Raw genomic sequence first — 25,224 nt, forward strand, 5'->3', positions numbered from 1 at the left:
CCTCCGAGGCCGTGCCCAGGGGGCGCCCCTTTCGCCAGCGGCCTCCCTCCCCCAGCTCCTGCACGGACCACCCCTCCTGGGCCCCCAGCCTTAGCTTAGGGGGCAGCTGCCTCCTGCAGGTGTTTTCTTGCCTCCGTGTCCGCTTCCGCCTGTTCAGCCCTACGTGCCCTCAAACCCTTCGCAAACCTGGGGAGCTCCTGGCCTCCTGACGCAGTACCTGCTGCCCCGAGGAGCCTCCCGGCCTGGGCTCCCCTTCCTGAGGCATCGCCAGCACTTGTTTTGTGGGTTTTCGAGACAGGGTCTAGCTCTGTTGCCCAGGCTGGAGTTCCGGGGGTGATCTCAGCTCACTGCAACCTCTGCCTCCCGAGCTCAAACCATGCTCCCACCTCGGCCACCCAAGTAGCTGGGACTACGGGCGTGTGCCACCACGCCCGGCTAATTTTTTGTTATTGTATTTTTGTAGAGATGGGGGGGGTGGGGTCTCGTGCTGCCCAGGCTGGTCTCGAACTCCTGGACTCAAGCCATCCGCGCGCCTCGGCCTCCCAAAGTACTTGTTACTTCAGCTCACCCAATTCCATAGAACCAGAGGGTGCAGACGATGCAGATCTCTGAGCAGATGAGGGCAGAGAGCAGGAGCCCGCACTCGGTCCAGAGGCCAGACTGTGGAGCTGTGCAGGAGGCGGAGGCTACGCCCATGACAGCAGATGGGTCCTGGTAGTCGCACAGAAAACCGGCAAGCTGGATTTGTCCTGGTGATGAGGCTCTGGAGCAGCAGTTGAATGGAGTCATTCCCGTCCTCCTTACCCACATCCCCAAGGGCCACTCACCTTCTTCCCAGGTGAATCACCCATGCAGGACTCTTCCAAGTCAGCAATGCATTTTGCCTTTGGACTACAACCCTGGGAAGGTGACGTCCACCTGGCCCTTCCTACCTGGCTGGCCCTTCCTCTGCAGGCCTGTGTGGGAGTTTCCCATTGTCAAGTGTGACTGTTTCAATTACACATTCAGGAACTGGAAAGAACCACAGATGACGTCTGTGGACCCCCTTACCACCCGACCTCCACACGCCCTCCTGTGGACCCCCTTACCACCCAACCTCCACACGCCCTCCTGTGGACCCCCTTGCCACCCGACCTCCACACGCCCTCCTGTGGACCCCCTTGCCACCCGACCTCCACACGCCCTCCTGTGGACCCCCTTGCCACCCGACCTCCACACGCCCTCCTGTGGACCCCCTTGCCACCCGACCTCCACACGCCCTCCTGTGGACCCCCTTACCACCCGACCTCCACACGCCCTCCCTCTGACTAGCAGGCCAGTGGCATCTTGGACCCCTGGGATTAGGAATGATTCAGAACTCATAAAGATTACCACCCATACCACCCCCTAAAATAACTGATTTTTCTGGCCAGGCACGGTGGCTTACGCCCGTAATCCCAGCACTTTAGGAGGCTGAGGCAGGTGGATCACCTGAGGTCGAGAGTTTGAGACCAACCTGGCCAAAATGGTGAAACCCTGTCTCTACCAACAATACAAAAATTAGCCGGGCGTGGTGGTGGGCGCCTGTAATCCCAGCTACTCGGGAGACTGAGGCAAGAGAATGGCTTGAACCTGGGAGGCGGAGGTTGCAGTGAGCTGAGATCACACCATTGCGCTCCAGCCTGGCTACAGAGTGAGACTCTGTCTCAAAACAAAACAAAACAAAAAAACAACTCTGTCTCAAAAAATAATAACTGATTTTTCTTTTTCCCAGGGCACAGACCCCTGGCAAAGCCCACATGTACCCTTGGAGAATGCTTGGAGGAAAACATGGCATGTGCTGGTTTCAGTGTTGTGGGCCCTTTCCCCCAGCATCAGCCTCCTCTTCCAGCGAGGACTCTGGTCTGCAGATTGGTTTCACCTGGATGGTGGGTGAGGGGCCAACTGTACCTCGTGACGACCCAGCTCTTCCCAGGTTCTGTTAATGCACTGCTCGAGGCAACGTTTTGAGACCCATCAGCTCCTATTAGGTTTGTGTCCTCCAGAATTCGTATGCGGAAGCTGTAACCCCCAATATGGCCATATTTGGAGATGGGACTTCTGAAGAAGTAATTAAGGTTAAAGTCAGTCACAAGGGTGGGGTCCTGATCCGACAGGACATGCGTCGGTAAAATAAGAGACACCAGGCCGGGCGCGGTGGCTCAGGCCTGTAATCCCAGCACTTTGGGAGGCCGAGACGGGCGGATCACGAGGTCAGGAGATTGAGGCCATCCTGGCTAACACGGTGAAACCCCGTCTCTATTAAAAAATATAACAAACTAGCCGGGCGAGGTGGCGGGCGCCTGTAGTCCCAGCTACACGGGAGGCTGAGGCAGGAGAATGGCGTGAACCCGGGAGGCGGAGCTTGCAGTGAGCTAAGATCCGGCCACTGCACTCCAGCCCCAGCGACACAGCAAGACTCCGTCTCAAAAAAAAAAAAAAAAAAATAAGAGACACCAGAGAGCTCCCTCTCCCAGTCAGTCATGTCGGCACACGTGAGAAGGCAGTGTTGGCAACCCAAGGGAAGAGTCCTGGACAGGCACCAGACAACACCAGCACCTTAATCTTGGACTACCAATCTCCAGAAATAAGAGACATTTTTGTTAAGCCCCCCAGTCTGTGACATTGTGATAACCTGATACGGTTTGGATTTGTGTCCCCGCCCAAATCTTATGTTGAATTGTAATCCCCAATATTGGGGGAGGAGCCTGGTGGGAGGTGACTGGCTCATGGGGGCAGATTTCCCCCTTGCTGTTCTTGTGAAAATGAGTGAGCTCTCAGGAGACCTGCTTGTTTAAAAGCGTGGCACCTTTCCCCTCTGCTCCCTTTCTCTCCTGGTCCGCCATGGTAAAATGTGCCTGCTTCCCCTCCGCCTTCTGCCATGATGTACGTTTCCTGAGGCCTCCCCGCCATGCTTCCTGTACAGCCTGCAGAGCTGTGAGTCAATTAAACCTCATTTCTTTATAAATTACACAGTCTCAGGTCGTTCTTTCTGGCAATGCAAGAATGGACTAATACAGAGCCCAAGCTGACTCCAGCAGCTTCCAAAGGGCAAGTACAACACAGCAAGTCTTGCCCTTCTAGAGCAAGCACAGTACTCTCTTAGAGCAACTGCAGCATTCTCACACGTCTTCCTTGGAAGTGAACTTGAGCAACCACCTTGCTTGGGTTCCTGAGCAACCACCCAAGGTAAGGCACAGGGTCCTCCACAGACCCCCAGCCAGCAAGCTCCGCAAACCACTCTCCAATCACTGCATACCCCTTCAAAATTCAACTTCACACACTTGTCTCTGGGCACAACACTGACATTTTTTTTTTTTTTGAGACAGAGTCTCGCTCTGTCGCCCAGGCTGGAGTGCAGTGGCCAGATCTCAGCTTACTGCAAGCTCCACCTCCCGGGTTTACGCCATTCTCCTGCCTCAGCCTCCCAGGTAGCTGGGACCACAGACGCCCGCCACCTTGCCCGGCTAGTTTTCTTTTTTGTATTTTTTAGTAGAGACGGGGTTTCACCATGTTAGCCAGGATGGTCTCGATCGCCTGACCTCGTGATCCGCCCGTCTCGGCCTCCCAAAGTGCTGGGATTACAGGCTTGAGCCACCGCGCCCGGCCAACACTGACATTTTACACCCGTTTCCCAGAATGATGCTGAATCATGGGGGTGGTTCCCCCATACCTTTCTCGTGGTAGCGAATAAGTCCCACGAGATCTGATGGTTTTATAAGGGGAAACCCCTTTCACTCGGCTCTCATTCTCTCTTGTCTGCCGCCATGTAAGATGTGCCTTTTGCCTCCTGCCACCATTGTGAGGCCTCCCCAGTCATGTGGAACTGAGGGTCCATTAGACCTCTTTTTCTGTCAGGCGCAGAGGCTCACGCCTGTAATCCCAACACTTTGGAAGGCTGAGGCAGGTGGATCACCTGAGGTCAGGAGTTCAAGATCAGCCTGGCCAACATGGCGAAACCCCATCTCTACTAAAAATACAAAAATTAGCAGGGTGTGGTGGCATGCGCCTGTACTCCTAGCTCCTCAGGAGGCTGACGCAGGGGAATCGCTTGAACCCAGGAGGTAGAGGTTACAGTGAGCCGAGATCATGCAGCACCATTGCACTTCAGCCTGGGTGACAGAGCAAGAAGACTCTGTCTCAAAAAAAGAAAAAGAAAAGAAAATTTTTTTTTAAAGAACCCTCTTTTTCTTTATAAATTACCCAGTCTTGGGTATGCCTTTATCAGCAGCGTGAAAATGGGCTAATACAGATGCACTTTCAACCGTTTGTTCCAAAAAATACTTTATTTATTAAACAATATATCCATAATCTATAACATGATCCAAAAATACTGATATACATCTTTACATTATCTAATAAAAAGATTTACAATATTTCCTTTACAAAGGGAACATAGATAATTCCTTGAAAATAAAAATGTAACATTCATGTTAAAGCTGCGTCATCTTTTTGGATGAAATGTGGTTAAAGGTGAACACCACAAAATACAGAGGAAGAAAGAAACTCCAGTACAGTCTCTCCTGAATGGGAACATTTTCTCACATTTCCCCTGGCTTAAAATTCCTCTCAGCACAGGTATTGAAGGCCGATCACTGGTCACTGAAAATTTAGGAAAACCTAAGTCTTCAATGCCCATAATAAACATCTCTCACAGTTTTATTCTAAACCATGAAGACCTAACCTAGGACAGGGCAGACCCTCGGCTCTGGTCATGTGGGAAGCTGCTCTGGGCCAGCGTCACTGCTCAAAGCAGCCCCAGCCAGGGCTCCCAGTGACAGGACAGGAGGCCAAGTACAGTGGGGCTGCTGGACAGAAGACAAGCTGGCCAGTGTCCCCATCTGTCCCGGCAAACCCTCCCACCGCCACTGGTCTGCACAGCTGCTGCTCGCTGCTCCAGGCAGACTGGAAAACACCCATGCCACAAAGCCCTGGCCAACAGTGAGACAGGCGGTCAGCTGCTGCTCAGGCGGCCACATAGGCCTCCGCTCGGTGTCCCTGGCCAACAGTGGTCTCATGTCCACCCACCCAGGGGTCCCGCCCAGCATGAGACGGGCGGTCAGCTGCTGCTCAGGAGGCCACGTAGGCCTCTGCTCGGTGTCCCTGGCCAACAGTGGTCTCGTGTCCACCCGCCCAGGGGTCCCGCCCAACATGAGACAGGTGGTCAGCTGCTGCTCAGGAGGCCATGCAGGCCTCCGCTCGGCATCCATGTCCCCAGCAGCAGCACCTGGGGCACATTCACAGATGCAGAGGGCTCAGTTTCACCAGCTCCTGTTTTCAAAGCAGCCTGCCTTCCCCGACAGGATTTCCTCAGATCACTGTCTGATACCGCAGCACTGAAAACAAGGAAAATGGGCAGAACGCTCCTTCCCATAGAGGTCAATCGCACAGCCACAGAGGACCCACACCTTCGGCTCAGATGAAGCTGCCAGAGTGACCCACTGGGTCCAGCCCAGACACCCTCAATCCAGGAGATGGGTCTGGAGCTGGGCAGCTGTGGAGGGGGGTCTGGTCCAAGACTAAATCCCTGAATCACCCCCCGGGAGAAGGCAGCCAGGCCTTCTGGAGCAAGGTGTGGATGCTGCAAATGGTGTGGCTCCTGTGTCCCTGCAGGGCTGGGGCCAGGCCAGGGGCCATGACCTTCTTTTCTGGTCAAACAGCCACTCCTGAGTGTGTCTCTCCCACGGGTAGCACAGCATCAGCCACAGAGTACTCAGGATTCAGTTGGGTCCAAGCTACAGCCCAAGGAATTGTCTCATTCTCCTCATGTTTTCTGTGTTTCTTCCAAAACTCTCTGCATATTATTTTGGTGATATTATCGTAAGTGGCAAAAGTAAACATTAAAAACACATAAGCACAGAAACTTGAAAAGAAAAGGTCAAAATTCAATACCTGGGAAGGTGCACAGTGGCAGGCAGGACCACATCATCACGTGCTAGACAGAAGCTTCCCACGTGGAAGCCAGTCATCTTTCCCCAGAAAGCAGCGAGACCTCAGGAAGCCAGGCAGCCGAAAGCATGAACAACCCCAGCTCCTTCCAGGGATAGCCATGGGTGTGAACAGCTCAAAGGTGGAGTGAAATATCGAACTCATTTCTGAAAAATTGCCAGGCACTGTTGCAGCACAAACTCCCTGCACTTACCTATCCCTCTTCACAAAAATGGTACAAGAGGGCCGGGCGCGGTGGCTCACGCCTGTAATCCCAGCACTTTGGGAGGCTGAGCCGGGTGGATCACAAGATCAGGAGATTGAGACCATCCTGGCTAACACGGTGAAACCCCGTCTCTACTAAAAAATACAAAAAAATTAGCCGGGCATGGTGGCGGGCACCTGTAGTCCCAACTACTCGGGAGGCTGAGGCAGGAGAATGGCGTGAATGCGGGAGGCGGAGCTTGCAGTGAGCCGAGATCGCACCACTGCACTCCAGCCTGGGTGACAGAGGGAGACTCCGTCTCATAATAAGGTAAAAGAGAGAATAAAATTTTCCACAATGTATTCTCCACGATCATTAAGCATCTGTGTTGGCCAGGTGTGGTGCCTCATGCTGGTCATCCCAGCACTTTGGGAGGCCAAGGCGGGTGGATCACTTCAGGTTAGGAGTTCGAGTCCTGCCTGGCCACACATGGTGAAACCCCGTTTCTACTAAAAATACAAAAATTAGTCAGGCGTGGTGGTGGGCACCTGTAGTCCCAGCTACCCGGAAGGCCAAGGCGAGAGAATCACTTGAACCCAGGAGGCAGAGGTTGCAGTGAGCCAAGATGGTGTCATTGCATTCCAGTCTGGGTGACAAGAGCAAAACTCCATCTCAAAAAAAACAAAAAACAAAAAATAAAACACACACACACACAAAACCTGTTAACAAAAAGTTAAGTCATTACGTGAAAACCCATCTCCCAGCTGAGTGCAGCAGCTCACACCTGTAATCCCAGCACTTTGGGAGGCCGACGCAGGCGGATCATTTGACCCTAGGAGTTTGAGACCAGCCGGGCCAACATGGTGAAACCCCGTCTCCAACAAAAATACAAAACTTAGCTGGGCCTGATGGTGCGTGCCTGTAATCCCAGCTACTCAGGAGGCTGAGGTGGGAGGGTCACTTGAGCCCAGAAGGTGGAGCTTGCAGTGAGCCAAGATCGCACCACTGCACTCCAGCCTGGGCGACAGAGCGAGACTCTGTCTCAAAAAGGAAAAAACCCAACAAAACCCACCCATTTTCACAGCCATGGCTGAGGGTGTGAAACAGTGTAGCCTGCCCTCTCCGACGCTTTCCCTTCTGAGCCACAGGAAGGCATCGCTTGGAGGGAGCCCCTTCAGGTCCAGACACTGGCAGGGATGAGCAGCAGCAGTGGCCCACTGCCTGCCTGCACCTGCTGGGCACCTGCGCCCAGAGGATCCACTCCCACCCACTGCCCCACACCCTCGGCCGGCTCCCGGAAAGGACAGGTGGCCCAGAGACATCCATGTGGTTCAAGAACCGCAAAACAAGAATGTGGACACCATCCCAACCAGGACTGTTCAGGATGTTCTTGTTCTCTTGTTCTCACTCACTGACTACCAGCTTCTCGTGGGGAGGGCCCCGTCTGAGACACAGAGCTTCACACGTTCCTTTCTGCTTTATTTCCTCTCCCTAGTGAAACATTAAAAACAGGAGGAAAAGATATAGATGTAGCCATCAGGAGGAAGTGAGGCTGTCATTCCAAATGGCCCCCCACCATGAAGAAAACCAGGCTTAAGTTGGGAACCTCACACCTCAGTTTTCCCTCAGGTTTCTTTCTGTGGTGTGAGGACAGAAACAGGCTCCCCTGCATTCCTCAGGAATCCTCTCCTTCCTCTAAAGGCACAGGAGAGGATTTCCCAGAGCCTGCGATGCTGCTGTCGGGAACCGCAGGCTAGGCACCGTCACCAACGCATCACAGCAGAGCAAATCTGCACAGCCTTCCCCAACTACCACCGAAAAGACGGCTCCAGCTCAGCTTGGTGAATGCTGATTAAACAAAAAGCACACTCGAGTTTCCTAGCTTCATTCCAGAACTGCTATTGTGGCACAATAAATTCACAACAAATTCACATCAGAGTCCCCTTGGACGGGAGCTGCGGGCCTGGGAATGCACAAGCAGAGGCATTCGTGGTTCATCAGCTCCTGGCAGACGGGACTCACTTCACAGACACACGTAGACCCATGATCTTCATGCTATTAGGATAATTTCATCTTCACAGTAAAAACATCACCAATTCCCAGAGAAACGGAACATCAGCCCAGCTCTGTTCCAGGGTCTGGTGGGTGCTGGTCACAGGACCCACAGCTACTCCAAGCTAATGAAGAGCCGTTTACTCCAGAGGTGACTCCCCCGAGGGAGGACTGAAGTCCAAGCTAAAAAGGCAGCGCACAGTGAAGCGGAGGCCACTTCCTCGGAGAAAGGGCCCCCAGCCCTCCCGGGCTGTCAGAGGCGCCCAAGCAGGAGTGCACGGGGCCGGATGCGGCGCGGCGCTGAGTGGGAGGAGGCACGGGCCCCACCCGCGCGGCTCAGTGGCAGGCGTGCTCCAGCGGCGTTGGGGCGCAGGGAGCCTGGGCTGTACCAAACAGTCCTGGAAAACCACAGGAAAGCTACGCGAGGGTGGCCGTGGACCAGGTTACCACGTCCCCGCAGCTCGCACGTCTGGCCTGGCAGCCCGGGCTCACGAGCACCCGCCACGTCCGCGGGGGCTCCCTGCTGATGCGCGGGGGGGTCCTGTAAAAGCCACGCTAACGTCAAGGCGGCAAGTCCCTGCAAGGTCGCCCTTCTGTGCGAACAGGGTTTGATGGGTTCTTGTTCTAGGAAACATCCAGAATTTCAACTGGCCACGGAGTTACTAAGTATCAACCGAACAAGGTAGTTTTAAAATGAAGGGAAATATTGCAACACGAATGAAGGAAGAGATTAACTTGCTCCTCGGATCCGGGCACACAGCTCCTCCTACTTCTTCTTCCTCTTTTCCTGGACACACCGTGGACAGAACCTGTGACAAGAAAGGCGCAGTGAGGCCCTGGTTGCCATTTCCACCAGGGCGCAGCGTGCCCAGGCCCCACCTCCCCATGTCTGCCAGGCCTGCTGGAGGCTGGGGGGCCGGCACCAGGAGAGGCACACAGAGTGGGGCTGCGGCCTTCCCGCAGGGAAAACGCGCCTATGTGCGCGGCTCTATGCAGGAGGTTGGTTCTGAAGTTGACAGATACACATCAATGAGCAAAAGCGATTTGACACCCAGGCGTTCCTCCTTAACAGGTGGGTCCTCCTTCCCCGGCTGATGACAGGGTCGCTGGTGCCCTCTGTCTGGAGTCTGGGGGCTGCAGGTACCAAGCACGCATGAGCATGGCAGCCCCTCAGGCCCACAGAAACCCAGCCAGGCACCCTGCACGGGCCCTGGAAGCTGCCGTCTCACAAGTGCTCCCTGGTGACTCTGAGCAAGTTCCGGAGCCGCACGCACGGGAACTCCTGAACAGAGGCAGCTGCTGGCCACAGAGGACTTTCCATAGGTTCCCCACGCAGGAGGCAGCCAACTTGCATGTGAAGGCAACTGTCAACCCCCGCCTGGCCCAGGCCGAGCCTGCCCAGGGCCCTCCGCCCTAATAGCCGCCATGCCCCTTCTCCAAACCCTGATGCACCGTCCCTCGGCTGCACAGCGTGGGGCACTGCAGTGCCATGTGTCCCCGTGACAGGGCAGCCTGTGTTGATGCCACATGACACCATGAGCTCGGTCAGCCTCCGAGACACAGCATCCTTTCCCTCTGTGTCCTCACACCGAACACCAAGGATAACTGGCTCTCACCAACTCGGGCGAGTCTGCCGGAGTCTCAAACACGCTGCCGCGATGACCTCTGAGTGCCACACAGAAGAGCACATTCCGATTTCATTTTCAGAACATATATCCATTTTTAGATTTTCAGCACAGGCAAACAAAGCCAGGTTTTTATCTTTTTATTTATTTATTTGAGACAGGGTCTTGCTCTCTCGCCCAGGCTGGAGTGCAGTGGCGCAATCTCAGCTCACTGAAGCCTTGGACTTCCAGACTCAAGCCACCTTCCCACCTGCGCCTCCCAGGTAGTTGGGACACAGGCACGCACCACCACGCCCAGCTAATTTTTGTATTTTTTGTAGAGCTGGGGTCTCTCGATGTTGCCCAGACTATAAGTTTTTATTTAAATGAAATCTGAGGAACAACAATGCAGAAAGTTGCCATTGCCAAGGGGATGCAAGGGTCAGGAAGATAAACTGCTCCTGGCACCTGCACTCTTCTCCACCAGACAGAGCCACGGGCCCCAGATCCACGCCCCGGCTTCAGGACTCACCTCTCGTGCTATCCTTCCCAGATTTCCCCAAGGGACAAGAACCTCTCATTCTGATTTAAGACGATCCCTACCTCCCGCAGAGTCCGGAAGGTTGTCCTTCAGGAGGGGCCGTGAACGTGAATATTACGTAACTTGGTAACCGCTGTCCCGGGGTGAGGACATCCCTCTGCCGGCTCGGACAGGCACAGCAGCGAAGGAGGGAAAAAGCCACATCCAGAGCAGCCAGCCAGCCAGCCACACTCCTTGAGGCCACTGTGGGGCATGCCTACGTGGCTACCGCGCCCCGCTAAGCCTGGCAAGATCCCGCCATCGAGCGCCTTCTCCTGGGGAGGCCAGCAGCCCGACACCCAGCAGGCTGGGAGAAAACGGAGCGAGCATCCCCACTCACCATTTTCCTTTGGGTTTCGTGGTAAGGTCCACGCAGGCAAAGTGAAACCACTCAATTGGACACTGCAAAGTAAAGGAAGAAACCGCAGTCAACACGCCTCATGTTCTGTACGCAAAACACAGGAAATGCCAACACCCGCCAGCCCTGCCCCGCACAAGACCGTGCCCCATGGCGCGAATCCCGCAGGCAACACTCACGTCTGGATTGTCACAGCCAATCATCTCCCCGTAGGAGACCTGGTGGCACAGGCAATACGTGGGTTCGTTTGGGTCCACCGGCATGTCCAGCACGTCGGAGGGGTGCACGGACAGGATGGTGTCAGTGAACTCAGACCTGCAGGGGACAAGGCACAGGAACCGCTGAAGGCCATGGCGGGAAGTGAGGCGGCGCAGACACCACGGGCCCTTCTGCCTCTGACTTAAGGCCCCCTCACCCCAAAACTCTGACGACGATCATTCCAAGGGGGTAATCTGTACCGTGCTCTGAGTGACACATAATGAATAAGCTTTTTTAATGCTTTTTTTTAAACGCTTTTTTTAAAGCATTTTTCCTATTGTCCTTCAGAAACGAATGTGACTCCAGGGCCGGCCACTGCAGTCACGCACTAACTGAATACACACCTTGCGGACGTTTTCTTCCTGGAGCACACATTTTCAAAACCTCAGTAACCCTCTGAACACGCAATGTTCTCAGAAGGCGCAGCAAGAAAATCATTAAGGATACAAAAAGATTGTCAGCTGATGCTAGAAAGAAAGCTGTTACCCACAAAAATCCAGAAACAGTAGCAGCTGGCAGCACAGGGGTGGAGACATCACACCCACCTTTGGACCCAGGCGGGGACACAGGGGCACGGATGGCACCCAAGAGGTCGTGAAGCGCAGCACTCACCCACAGCACCGGGGCTCTGGTCCCACTCTGGGGACGAGTCCACTCTCGTCTCGGTCCCTCCTCCCAGATGGGACTCCCCCGGGGATCTCTGGACTCACCCTTCTCGGCCATCCCTCCAAAGACCCCAGCCTCTTTAGAGACAAGCACATGTCACCTCCACCAGCAGATGGCTGACACTTGAGAGAAGCCTGCCAGCCTCCCACCCCAGACTGACAGGTGTCAGAACGGCCTGCACCGTCAACAGCTCTCCCGTAACCATGACCTCCTCCCACGAGAACAGCTGTGCATCCTGCACCCGGGCCCTCCACGCACCTACTCAGGCACCTCTGGCCCAATCTCACTAAACTAGCAGCTCCCCACACACTCTCTGGACCGCCCACCACCCATCCAGCTATCCACCTGGCACAGGGCCCCTTCTGACCACACGCCATCCTTGTCACTCCCCACGTGGGTTTCTACACAGCAGCCTGGCGGGTATTCCACCCTGCCCATGCCTCCCTCCAAGCCTGCCACCTGCAGCACCATGGCCGCCCCACCAGGACCACAGACCTCAGGTGGACACTTTCCCGTTTGAAAGGGATGCACTTAGGGGGAAATTTATGCTTTTATATTTCAGTATTTTTCAAATAAACGTACAAGTTGCAGATAGTATAGACAGTGTATTCCCGTTAGTACAGACAGAAAAAGTATCTTCCCTATCCCACCCTCCAACCCAAGAATATCTAGTTGCTACATAAACACGGCAGGTTAGCAGGAGGAACGTGGCGGTGAGAAAAACAGTTGCCATTAGGGAGAGCCAAGGAGGAGAAGTCTGGTTCCTAGAGGGAATCAACACTCAGCTTTTCCTCAGACACCTGTCTAAAACTCTTCTACGCCTTTGCAATTGCCTGTACACACACACACACACACTCTTGGGCTCAGCATGCACCCAGCCTCCCCGCTGCCCTCTGGCACAGGGGTGCCCATCTAAGTCTGTCCTTTGCGGGTAATCTGCTCTCCTGCTCTTTCTGTCTGGGACTAGACAAGAGTTTCTCTTTAGAGCTGAAATCCATCAGTGTCACAAGTCCAGGTCCAGGTGCCGCCGATACTGCTTTCAAGCAACAGTCTCAAGTAGTCTTCGGGCCTCTCCTCTGACAGCGGCACACAAGGGTCTACGTCTCAGCCACCTGCCGATTCCGGGCTGACACCTGTGGCTTCACCTCCAAGGGGCTCCTGCAGTCTCCTCGCGTCACCTCTCACCCGTGGAGAGCAGGGCAGCACCCTCTGCTGCCAACAGTCCCCGAAATGCTCTCTGTGACGCCCTCCTCTTCTGCGCCGAGTCCAATTCTGTCCACAAAGCCGGAACCGACATCTTGACCTGTGTCTCGGCATCACCGGGTTCGAGGGCGCTGGCCAGATTTGACGGTAGTGGGAGAAAGCTGGGGGCATGAGGGGACCACCCAGCAAGGGCACCCAGAAGCTAAGGCTGGCGTGGAGGCCTCACTGGCCTCTCCAGTCTCACCTGAGGGAGCGCCATGGCGCGTGGCCAGGGAGTGCTACCACCAGCCCTGAGGGAGGCAACCAGGAGGCCATGGGGAGCCCTGTCCCTTGCACAGGCTGGGTTGACCCCAGCTGTCAGCGGCTGCTCTCTGACTCCCTTCAGCTCCAATGCCACAAGAGGCACCCTCTGTGCTAATTCCCCAGGGCATGGCGGGCAACCCTCGCCAGATGGTGCCAGTGAGCCCCTCCACGCCCGGCCCCAATGGCTTCCCAGCACTCCACGTAGCTCCTAGCAGGGGACTGGCTGCCTGTCCAAGCTCCGGGATTCCAGGTGCTACAGGTGACACTGCCCTTCGTCCACACGCCAGAGCAAGGCCACAGGGCAGCAACAGCGCAGGGGGCAGCCTCAGGTCATGGGATCTCAGACGAGACACGGAGCATCTGTGCAGTCTAGGAACACTGCATTCCAGGAAGGGCCCTGGGCACGTGGGGAACAGGCCTGAAGAGGGCAGGCCACAGGGACAGGATGGCGCATGCTCCCAGGTCCCCAGCAGGGAACAGGACCTGCCTTGAAGCAGAGCAGCCTGGCACCATAGCGTGACCAAGAGGGGCGTGAAAACCCACTGTGCTGATGGGTCAGGAACGCGCGTCACAGAGCTCCACAGAGCTCCAGAGCCCAGGGGCAGGCGGGCGCCTGCGCACACCCAGGATGATGCCCTTGGAGGCACATGAGTGCACACTCCCGCCCCGGCGGGCCCAGGTTTTGGGTTCAACCGATTGGTCCTCAGGACACCCTGTCTGCCCACCTGCACCATCTTCCTGTCCCTCTGGAAGGGGCCTGCTTGGCACCTTGGGCGTTAGAGCCCAGCTTCAGAGCTTGCCTTGCCAGCCTGTCTCGACGTCTTGCAATGGGACAGGAGCAGCAATCCCACTCGGGGGCATGGAGAAGAAAGAGATTCGCACACAAGCTAGATCCAGCCCGGAGCTGCAGGAGCCCCGCAACTGTCGCCATCAGTGATCACCCCCTCAACTGTCACTACTGCAACCTGCCTGGCAGGCAGTGCTGAGCTCCCAGGCTCCGACTGCTACTAAACAGTGCTGGTCAGCGCACTGTCAGGACAGGAAAAGCCATGAGGCCACGGTGGATCTTCCTGTGTTTGCAGAGGTGCTGGCTGTTCCTGAGGTCTCTGAAGCAGGGCAGAGCGCTCAGGGAGGAAGCCCCAACCCCAACAGGGAGCTGGGGTCTCCTTCACCACCACGAGGACCCCGGTACCTGCACTCCTCATGCCTAGCATGCCCTTGAGAAAGGGAGCTGGGGTCTCCTTCACCACCATAGGTGCCTGCACTCCTCATGCCTAGCATGCCCTTGAGAAATATGCTGGGTGAGGAAGAGACCAGGAGGAGTTCCGCTTTCACACAGAAAAGGCACGGTCGGGACAGGGCCTTCAGGTTCCAAGCAGGAAGGAGCAGGAAGACTCAACGCTGTTCTCACTGAGTTAGAAAACACAAAACCCAGCAAGTCACAAAAACCACATTCTCAAAGATGTGGGGGAGCTGTGGAGAACAAGCGCTGGATGACCTGCAGCCGGTGCTGGGGGGTGTTGGGGTGGGTGTCCACCTGCCTCATGTGCTGAGTGAGGGCTGGGCTGGCCACCGGGCCACGCTGAGCCCACACAGCCACACATGGCGGCTGTGTCCCCACCATTTACAGAGTCCAGAGGCTGCACAGAGCCACTAAAAGCAGATGGAAAATCCCTGCAGCCTTGGAGTTCTCGAGGAAGGGGTGTGCTCGGGCACCGCCAGTCTCCTACCCTGTACTTCTACCAACTGCAGAAGCCGCTGGGGGCAGGAGGCGAGAGAGGAAATCTAAACCCACTGAAGTGCAGATGAACCTACAGGGCAGAGTCTTCCGCAGAGGGCAATCCGCAGGCTCCCTGGGGCACTCAGTCAAGAGCTCAGGGTCCTCGAGGGGCCTGGGTGGACCTGAAGCTGAGACCCTGCCCCGCCCCAGGCCCCCAAGCCTATCAGCCTGGACTAAAACAGAGCAAATACATCCTGGGGAGAACAAAAATTTCCCTCTCCACGCTTCCTTTATACCCAAGTTCGGAGAACTAGTAACAAATCATAAGACATGTACACCCAGCCGGGAAATAGGACTGATTGTTTTTTTAAAAGCTGGTTACCAAGGAATGGTGGCACATGCCTGTAATCCCGGCTACACAAATGACCCTCCCACCTCAGCCTCCCAAAGTGCTGAGATTACAGGCGTGAGCCAAAGCGCCCAGCCCTACAATCTCTTAAATGAAAACTGTATTAAAGAGATTAAAACTAACTTAGGGCCGGGCACAGTGGCTCACACCTGTAATCCCAGCACATCGGGAGGCCAAGACGGGCAGATCACCTGAGGCCAGGAGTTCAAGACCAGCCTGCATAACATGGTGAAACCCTATCTATACTAAAAATACAAAATTAGCCAGTCATGGTGGCATGCGCCCGTAATCCCAGCTACTTGGGAGGCTGAGGCAGAGAATCGCTTGAACTCGGGAGGCAGAGCTTGCAGTGAGCCAAGATTGTACCAGTGCACTCCAGCCTGGGCGACCAAGCAAGACCTTCAAAAAAAAAAAAAAGAAAGAAAGAGAAAGAGAGAGAGAGAGAAAGAGAGAAAGAGAAAGGAGGAAAGGAGGAAAGGGAAGGTGAGAGGCCAAGCTGGGCGGATCACTTGAGGCCAGGAGTTTGAAACCAGACTGGCCAACATGCTGAAACCCCGTCTATACTAAAAATACAAAAATCAGCCGGGTGTGGTGACGCTCACCTGTTATCCCAGCTACTTGGAAGGCTGAGGCGGGAGAATGGCTTGAACCCGGGAGGCGGAGGCTGCGGTGAGCCGAGATTGTGCCATTGCACTCCAGCCTGGGCGACAGAGCCAGAACCTGTCTCATAAATAAATAAATAGATAAAGTAATAGAAACAAATCAAACTGAAGTACAGAAAGAAAAAAGCTTACAGAAAGTAAGCAGAGCCTCACTGAGCTGTGAGAAAATCTAAACTAAGAAACACACAGGGAACTGGATTGCAGGAAGGGGAGAAAGCAGAGCACAAAAATATTTGCAGAACTGGCTGAACATTTTCCAAATTTGATGCAAAGTATAAACCAACAGTTCAAAGACGCACAAGTTCCACGCAAAATATACACAAAAAATCACACCAAGACACATCATAACCAAACTGTTAAGAGCCAGTGACGATGAGAAATCTGAGAAGCAAAAAAAAAAAAAGAAATCACCAAAAATAATTATCACTAATTTATCATCAGAATCAATGAAAGAAGAAAACGAGAGAACACCTTTAATGATTAAAAAAAAAGGTTAACCAAAAATTCTATATGCAGCAAAATAAAAGCATTTTCAGAGAAATAAAAACTTAGAGAATTCATCACCATCAGCATACACATACCGTAAAAAATGTTAAAGTTCTTCAGTAGAGGAGAAATGACAACAGACAGAAATTTGCATCCACATAAAGAAATATACATAAGCAGAATATGCACGGAAAAGAAATTTTTAAAGAAAGAAAATAAATATTAAGAAATAAAAGTTGGGCCAAGCTCGGTGGCTCATGCCTGTAATCCCACCACTTTGGGAGGCTGAGGCGAGAGGATCACTGGAGGCCAGGAGTTTGACATCAGCCTGGCCAACATGGCGAAACCCCGTCTCTACTAAAAATACAAAAATTAACCAGGTGTGGTGGCGCACGCCTGTAATCCCAGCTACTCAGGAGGCTGAGGCACGAGAATCACTTGAACCTGGGAAGTGGAGGTTGTAGTGAGCCGAGATCACGCCATTGCGAATTGCACTACAGCCGGGGCAACAGGGTGAAACTCCGTCTCAAAAAAAAAAAAAAAAGCAAAGAAGTATAGCTAATAAGACAAGAGTGGGAAAAAAAACAGAATGCTAAAAAAACACTTGATTAGTCCAAAAGAAGACAGGAAAGGAACAGAAGGAACAAATAGAAAACTAATAGCAAGATGGTGAATCTAAATTCTACCATATCATTAATTATGTTAAATATGAACAGACCAGACATTGCAATGAAGGCTGGGTGCAGTGGCTCACGCCTGTAATCCCAGCACTTTACAGGGAGGGGAGGCCAAGGTGGGCAGATCATTTGAGGTCAGGAGTTCGAGACCAGCCTGTCCGGCATGGTGAAATCCTGTCTCTACTAAAAATACAAAAATTAGCTGGCCTTCAAAGGATTTCAATTATATAATGTTCTTTGACTACAACAGAACTCAACTAAAAATTAAAATTAGAAAGGTATCTGAAAAATCCCAAATTATTTGGAAGTTGAGACACATACTTCTACATAAGTTATAAGGCAAAGAAATAGCATGAAAAGGCCGGGCACGGTGGCTCACACCTGTAATCCCAGCACTTTGGGAGGTCAAGGCGGGTGGATCACGAGGTCAGGAGATCGAGACCCTCCTGGCTAACACAGTGAAACTCCGCTTCTACTAAAAATACAAAAAATTAGCCGGGGGTGGTGGTGGGCGCCTGTAGTCCCAGCTACTCGGGAGGCTGAGGCAGGAGAAAGGCGTGAACCCGGGAGGTGGAGCTTGCAGTGAGCCGAGATCGCACTACTGCACTGCAGTCTGGGAGACACGGAGACTCTGTTTCAAAAAAAAAAAAAAAAAATTCTAGGCGAGGTGTGGTGGCTCACGCCTGTAATCCCAGTATGTTGGGAGGCCGAGGCAGGCGGATCACCTGAGGTCAGGAGTTCAAGACCGGCCTGGCCAACATGGCAAAACTCTGTCTCTATTAAAAATACAAAAAAAAAAAATTAGCCAGGCATGGTGGTACGTGCCTCTAATCCCAGCTACTCAGGAGGCTGAGGCAAGAGAATCGCTTGAACCCAGGAGGCAGAGGTTGCAGTAAGCCAAGATTGCACCACTGCACTCCAGCCTGGGCAACAGAGCAAGGCTCCGTCTCACCAAAAAAAAAAAAAAATTATATTCCAGCACTTTGGGAGGCCAACGTGGGTGGATCACTTGAGCTCAGGAGTTTGAGACCATCCTGCGCAACATGGCGAAACTCCATCTCTACCAAAAATATAAAAAATTAGCCAGGCATGGTGGCATGCACTTGTGGTCCCAGCTACTTGGGAGGCCAAAGTGGGAGGATATCTTGAGCCCAGGAGGTGAGGCTGCAGTGAGCCAAGATCATGCCACTGCACTCCAGCCTGGGTGACAGAGCGAGACCCTGGCTCAAAAAAAAAAAAAAAGGATGAAGACAAAATGAGAGAAACATAAATTACCAATATCAGGACTGAAAGAGGGGTCACCAACACAGACACTACATCCGAACCATAATAATGCAAAATTATTAACAACCTGATGCCAACAAAATCTGACAACTTACATGAAACAGATTTCTTGAAAGACACAGATTTTGTCCAAAACTGACCCGAGAAGAAATACAAAGTCTGAAAACTTCCATAGCTTTAAAGGAACTGAATGCAGCATCAAACTGTACATTTAGAATAACATTTCATTGCATGTAAATTATTCCTTAATAAAGTTAATTTAAAAAGTCAGAAAAACAGGACTAAACTATAATGTATAGTGTCTAGGAATGCACTATAAAACTATTAAAGAAACAAGGAAATAAACACTAGAAATCTGCATCATGTTTATTTGGGGACAGAAGGAGTTTATGATTTTAACAGGGCATATGGAAGGCCTTCCAACTGCAGCTAATCACTGACTAGGTGCTAGTTACAAAGACCTTCACTTTACGGAAATTAATTAAACCATGTTTGTTCTGTGCGGTTTTCTGTATCTGTGCACTACTTTACAATACAAGAATATAGGGATTTTTTTTTTTTTTTGAGATGGAGTTTCGCTCTGTCGCCCAGGCTGGGGTACAGTGGCGCGATCTTGACTCACTGCAACCTCCACCTCCCAGGTTCAAGCAATCTCCCTGCGCCAGCCTCCCAAGTAGCTGGGATTACAGGCAGATGCCACCACCCAGCTAAGTATTTTGCATTTTTGGTAGAGACGGGGTTTCACGGTGTTGCTCAGGCTGGTCCTGAACTCCTGACCTCAGGTGATTAACCCGCCTTGGCCTCCCAAAGTGCTGCAATTATAGGCGTGTGCCACTGCGCCTGGCCAAAAGGCTAAGCACTAGATTTCAAAACTGAAAATTGCAGCAGGGCACAGTGGCTCACACCTGTAATCCCAACACTTTGGGAGGACAAGGCAGGTGGATCATGAGGTCAGGAGATCAAGACTATCCTGGCTAACAAGGTGAAACCTCATCTCTACTAAAAATACAAAAAATTAGCTGGATGTGGTGGCATGCACCTGTAGTCCCAGCTACTCAGGAGGCTCAGGCAGGAGAACTGCTTGAACCTGGGAGGCAGAGGTTGCAGTGAACCAAGATTGTGCCACTGCACTCCAGCCTGAGTGACAGAGTGAGACTCCATCTCAAAAAAAAAAAAAACCTGAAAATTGGGCCGGGTGCAGTGGCTCACGCCTGTAATCCCAGCACTTTGGGAGGCTGAGGCGGGTGGATCACCTGAGGTCAGGAGTTCGAAACCAGCCTGGCTAACATGGTGAAACCCCATTTCTACTAAAAATACAAAAAATTAGCTGGGCATGGTAGTGCACGCTTGTAGTCCCAGCTATCCAGGAGAGTAAGGCAGGAGAATTGTGCCATTGCACTCCAGCCTGGGCATCAAGAGTGAAACCCTGTCTCAAAAAAAACAAAAAACAAAAAACAAAAAAACTGAAAATGGTGCCTTTTTTGTCATGAAGAATTCTTTTTTTTTTTTTTTTTGAGACAGAATCTCACGCTGTGGACCAGGCTGGAGTGCAGTGGTGCGATCATGGCTCACGATCCTCCCAGCTCAGTTTCCCCTAGTAGCTGGGACTACAGCCCACGCCACCACACTCACCTAATTTTTTCTATTTTTTGTAGAGATGGGGGTCTCACTTTGTTGCCCAGACTGGTCTCAGATTCCTGGGCTCAAGTGATCCTCCCGCCTTGGCCTTCGAAAGTGCTGGAATTATAGGCATGAGCCACCATGCCCAAAACTGACACTCTTTGACCACTCCCCACCAGAATCATCTCCATAGAGGCTTTGTGGCATTTCAGCATTTTCTCTTTAGTCTAAATGTCACTCCTCCGAGGTAATGCTCTGATCTCTTTGGAGGGTACACAATACCTTTGGCAGGGAGGGTGTCAGTGGGAGAATGCTTTAAATAAAGTATCTCAAAGAACTTCAAGTTAAATGACATGTCTATTTAATAAATGTGGCCACATAATTTAACAATGAATATATGCAAACTGTATACTGACACATAAAATAACTGACAGATACACAGAAATCTAGCTACTTAAAGAGTGGTTTACATTGGCCTCTGTCAACAACACGCTCACCAACCTACTGTCCCTAGCGGGGCAGCACACACCGTGGCTAAGAAGACAGGCACTGGAGTCAGACTCCAGGTGCAGGCCCAGCCACACCACAGCAGCTCTAACGCCTGGGCAGGTCCCTGCGACACGGAAAATGCCCGACAACGGCACCCCCTCCATGGCCGCGGTGAGAACGGGCTGATGACAGGCGCACAGTGTAAGAACCAGAAGAACCCGAATGCCACCCAGCACGTGGAGTGCACTTCACTCAAGGGTCAGCTTCCATCAGTGTTTCTACATCCGGGATACTGGCTATGGGTATTTGTTCTTCTGGGAAAAAGAGGGGAAAGCCTCTTACCCTCCTTTATGCTTCTTTTTCTTTGGTGTATCTTCCTCTGACGTCCTCCTGCCTCGGCCCCGGGACCCTCTTTTTTCTTTCTGACCCCGGCCTTCTGAAAAACAATCAAGATGAAAATTATTTTTATAGAATTCTCTAAAGCAAGGCAAGTTTTGTGTTTTGTTTTTAAGAAGGAGTCTCGCTCTGTCTCCCAGGCTGGCTGGAGTGCAATGGAACAATCATAGCTCACCGCAGCCTTGACCTCCCAGGCTCAAGCAATCCACCCACCTCAGCCTCCCAAGTAGCTGGGACCACAGGTGTGCACCACTACACCCGGCTAATTTTTAACTTTTTTGTTGAGATGAGGTCTCACTATGTTGCCCAGGTTGGTCTCAAACTCCCAGCCTCAAGCAATCCTCCTGCCTCGGCCTCCCAAAGTGCTGGGGTTACAGGCGTGAGCCACTGTGCCCAGCTTGCAAGACAAGGTTTACCCAAATATGATACTTACCCTAGTGATCATACTTTAATGATTTACTGTGACAAAACTCTTCAAAACTCCATAGTTAACAGTAATAAAGAAAAAAAATTAACAGACTTGCTTTTTAACCCTCGCCCTCCGGAGCTTTCAAAATCACTGCCCTCCATCTTGTCCTTCAGATCTGCCTCAAAGCGCGCCAGGTCTGCGTCAAGCCTTCGAATGTGTTTATCCACCTACAAAAGGATACCCAAAGTCTTATTTTAAAGTAAAACCGAAACACTTCAGAAATCACACATGTACAAAGGTATCCACTAGGAAATGCCTTCTTGCCCTTTAACTGAGTCGTCAATGAACAAACCTCTGCTAAATCAAGGCTCCACTATTTCAAAGTCCATGCAAGGTCTTGCGCTTTTTCTGCATATTTTGACTGCAGTGGAATGAATCCCATTTAGGGAAAAGACAGGTGTGTGGGCAATGAGAAGCAGAGTTGTGAAATGCGGTGAACAAGGCCTGGGATATCTGACGCTGAATCCTACTTTAAAATGTGGCTACCTGGAGGCCAGGTGCAGCGGCTCACACCTGTAATCCCAGCACTTTGGGAGGTCGAGGCAGTCTGATCACCTAAGGTCAGGAGTTCGAAAGCAGCCTGACCAACATGGTAAAATCCCGTCTCTAATAAAAATACAAAAATTAGGGCAGGCGCAGTGGCTCATGCCATAGCCCCAGAACTCTGTGAGGCCGAGGCGGGTGGATCACTTGAGGTCAGGAGTTCGAGACCAGCCTGGCCAACATGGCAAAACCCCATCTCTCTTAAAAATACAGGCCAGGCATGGTGGCTCACACCTGTAATCCCAGCACTTTGGGAGGCTGAGGCAGGAGGATCACCTGAGGTCGGGAGTTCGAGACCAGCTTGACCAACATGGAGCAACCCCATCTCTACCAAAAATACAAAATTAGCCGGGCTTGGTGGTGCGTGCCTGTAATCCTAGCTACTCAGGAGGCTGAGGCAGGAGAATCGCTTCAACAAGGGAGGCGGGGGTGGGGTGAGCTGAGATAGTGGCATTGCACTCCAGCCTGGGCAACAATAGCGAAGCTCTGTCTCAAAAAAAAAACAAAAACAAAAAACAAAAATTAGCCTGTTGGTAATGCCTGTAATCCCAGCTACTCAGAAGGCTGAGGCAGGAGAATCGCTTAAACCTGGGAAGTGGAAGTTGCAGTGAGCTAAGATCATACCACTGCACTCCAGCCTGGGCAACAGAGCAAGACTGTCTCAAAAATAAAATAAAATAAAATAAAAAATAAGAAAAATAAAATAAAATATGGCCACCTGGAGGCTGGGCATGGTGGCTCATGCCTGTAATCCCAGCACTTTGGGAGGCTGAGGCGGGCGGATCACTTGAAAGTCAGGAGTTCGAGACCAGTGTAGCCAACAGGGTGAAACCCCATCTCTTCTAAAAATATAAAAATTAGGTGGGCGTGGTGCTGCATGCCTGTAATCCCAGCTACTCGGGAGGCTAAGGCACGAGAATCACTTGACCCTGGGAGGCGGAGGTTGCACTGAGCTAAGATTACACCACTGTACCCCAGCCTGGACGACAAAGTGAGACTGTCTCAAAAAAAAAAAACCAAATGGTTCCTCCGAGCAGATACACAAACAAAAAGGGTCCAGAAAAAAAAAAAAAAAAACAACGATGGTCCCACATAAAGTGTATCCTGTCTGTATTTCCTCCAGCAGCTTCAGGCAACCAAAGCTAGTCTTCCACTTGGCTATGCCCATTTCTGGGCAGTTTTTACATTTTGTTGCATGAGAGGCAGTAGAGGTCGGAGGAAGACCCATGGCCCCCACCCCGCCCTCACCATCTCATAGGTCTGCGTGGCCAGCAGCACTCTGTCATCGCTGAGAAAGCCGTGGCCCCCGCCCACCCTCACCATCTCATAGGTCTGCGTGGCCAGCAGCACTCTGTCATCGCTGAGAAAGCCGTGGCCCCCGCCCACCCTCACCATCTCATAGGTCTGCGTGGCCAGCAGCACTCTGTCATCGCTGAGAAAGCCGTGGCCCCCGCCCACCCTCACCATCTCATAGGTCTGCAGTGCTGTGGCCCCTGCCCCGCCCTCACCATCTCATAGGTCTGCGGGTGCCGTGGTCCCCGCCCCGCCCTCACCATCTCATAGGTCTGCATGGCCAGCTGCACTTTGTCGTCGCTGTATTCCTTGCACTTGCTGTAGGCATTCTGGATCTTCTGCAGGCGCTCCACGCGCTGGTCTGGAGATAGCGTCTTCACCGTGGAGATGTACTCTGCAGCCAGGATGTCAATCTCTGCTTTCTTATCTGATGGAGAAATGGGGGAAAAGCTAGCCCTGCACAAGACACCACGATGGGCTCACTAGACCGGCAACAACTAAAGTCAGCCAACACCAAGTTGTGGCAAAGACGTTGGCTGACATGAACTCACGCCGTGCTGGTGGGAGTGCAAGTGGGCAGAACCGTTCTGCACAAACAGTCTGGGATCATGTGGATGTGCAGACTTTACGGCAGCGTGCCCAGGACAGTCCCAGTTCTGAATGTTACACAGCAGGTGGTCACAGTGCCCTCTTTGACTCTCAAACATCCTGTGTCAATAATTAATTATGTAGTCACCTTTCCTATGCCCTGGCATACTACTCTTTTGTTTTCTTTTTTTTCGGTAGAGCAGTCAAGAAAGAACATACTACTCTTAAACACCCTAAAGAAACCTTATGTAACCTAAAGAAATACACGTGGGAAAACATTCATAAGAGCAGGAAACAGAAAACAACCCAATGTCCAATCCTCAGTGAAATGGAGAAATCAGATGTGGTCCCTTCAGACAACAGAGTGCTACTCAGCAACAAACAGAGCAAACCACAGCTACACACAGCAACACGGATGATTCCCACAGAAGGTGACACAGAGCAAAAAGAGCAAGAAACAAAAGAAAACATACCGGATGATTCCATTAATACAAAGGGCAGAAACAGACACAGCTCGTAACTCTTTGGTTTAGAGAGGTAAGAAAACTACTGTCGAAGGCCGGGCGCGGTGGCTCACGCATGTAATCCCAGCACTTTGGGAGGCCAAAACAGGTGGATCATGAGGTCAAGAGATGGAAACCATCCTGGCCAACGTGGTGAAACCCCGCCTCTTCTAAAAATACAAAAATTAGCAGGGCGTGGAGTTACGCGCCTATAGTCCCAGCTACTCAGGAGGCTGAGGCAGGAGAATCACTTAAACCCAGGAGGCAGAGGTTGCAGTGAGTCGAGCTTGTGCCACTGCATTCCAGCCTGATGGCAGAGCGAGACTCCGTTTCAGAAAAAAAAAAAAAAGAAAACTACTGTTAAAGGTGGAAGGTGACTATCACCAAACTCAAGATGGTCACCCCTTGGATGGATGGGTGTCGTGACTAGGAGGGTCACAAAGGTCTTCAGGTGCTAAAGGGCTTGATTTCTCCATCTCAGTAGCAGAAAACAGAGAGGTTCACCTGGTAATATTTGTTAAGCAATCTATAAATGTTGTACCTCATTTCTGAATATATGTTACATTTCACAATTAAATAACTCTCTATATTCCCTAGTCAAGATGCTGTACCTAAGCGAAAAAACACAGCTATCTCAGTCTTGCAAAACGTGTGCCTAGGCCGGGCGTGGTGCTCATGGCTGTAATCCCAGCACTTTGGGAGGCTGAGGCAGGTAGATCACCTGAGGTCTGGAGTTCGAGACCAGTCTGACCAACATGGAGAAACCCCATGTCTACTTAAAATACAAAAAATTAGCAGGGTGTGGTGGTGCATGCCTGTAATCCCAGCTACTCAGGAGGCTGAGGCAGAATTGCTTGAACCCAGGAAGTGGAGGTTGTGGTGAGCCGAGATCGTGACATTGCACTCCAGC

At 52.1% G+C, this 25,224-nt stretch overlaps 2 protein-coding genes and 1 long non-coding RNA gene across 4 annotated transcripts in view; all 3 read right to left on the minus strand.

Annotated features, from left to right (window-relative positions):
• Positions 1–789, minus strand: part of D2HGDH (D-2-hydroxyglutarate dehydrogenase) — a gene marked incomplete at its 3' end in the record, with an annotated part of 32,251 nt that extends 31,462 nt beyond the window's left edge. The window contains 1 exon segment of the mRNA XM_011996397.1: positions 569–789. Coding sequence (XP_011851787.1) covers positions 569–789 — 221 coding nt within the window.
• Positions 790–4,284: 3,495 nt separating this feature from the next.
• On the minus strand, positions 4,285–6,178 carry LOC105551211. The gene is made up of 2 exons (XR_001007834.1): positions 5,206–6,178; positions 4,285–5,100 (listed from the first exon to the last, which is right to left on the minus strand). It is a non-coding gene; the product is annotated as an uncharacterized LOC105551211 (long non-coding RNA).
• Positions 6,179–7,609: 1,431 nt separating this feature from the next.
• ING5 (inhibitor of growth family, member 5) overlaps positions 7,610–25,224 on the minus strand; it is a 26,826-nt gene continuing 9,211 nt past the window's right edge. The window contains exons 2-7 of one of the 2 annotated variants that reach the window (XM_011996362.1): positions 23,484–23,650; positions 21,443–21,554; positions 20,865–20,958; positions 10,925–11,060; positions 10,728–10,789; positions 7,610–9,012 (exon numbers count right to left, since the gene is read on the minus strand). In XM_011996362.1, coding sequence (XP_011851752.1) covers positions 8,970–9,012; positions 10,728–10,789; positions 10,925–11,060; positions 20,865–20,958; positions 21,443–21,554; positions 23,484–23,650 — 614 coding nt within the window. In that variant the 3' untranslated portion in view covers positions 7,610–8,969. Of the gene's footprint in view, positions 9,013–9,955; positions 10,201–10,727; positions 10,790–10,924; positions 11,061–20,864; positions 20,959–21,442; positions 21,555–23,483; positions 23,651–25,224 lie in introns of those variants that run through there. The other variant, XM_011996363.1, reaches the window with a different exon arrangement.

The sequence above is a fragment of the Mandrillus leucophaeus genome, unplaced genomic scaffold, assembly GCF_000951045.1.
Source record: "Mandrillus leucophaeus isolate KB7577 unplaced genomic scaffold, Mleu.le_1.0 Scaffold510, whole genome shotgun sequence".
NCBI classification, from domain to species: Eukaryota; Metazoa; Chordata; class Mammalia; order Primates; family Cercopithecidae; genus Mandrillus; species Mandrillus leucophaeus.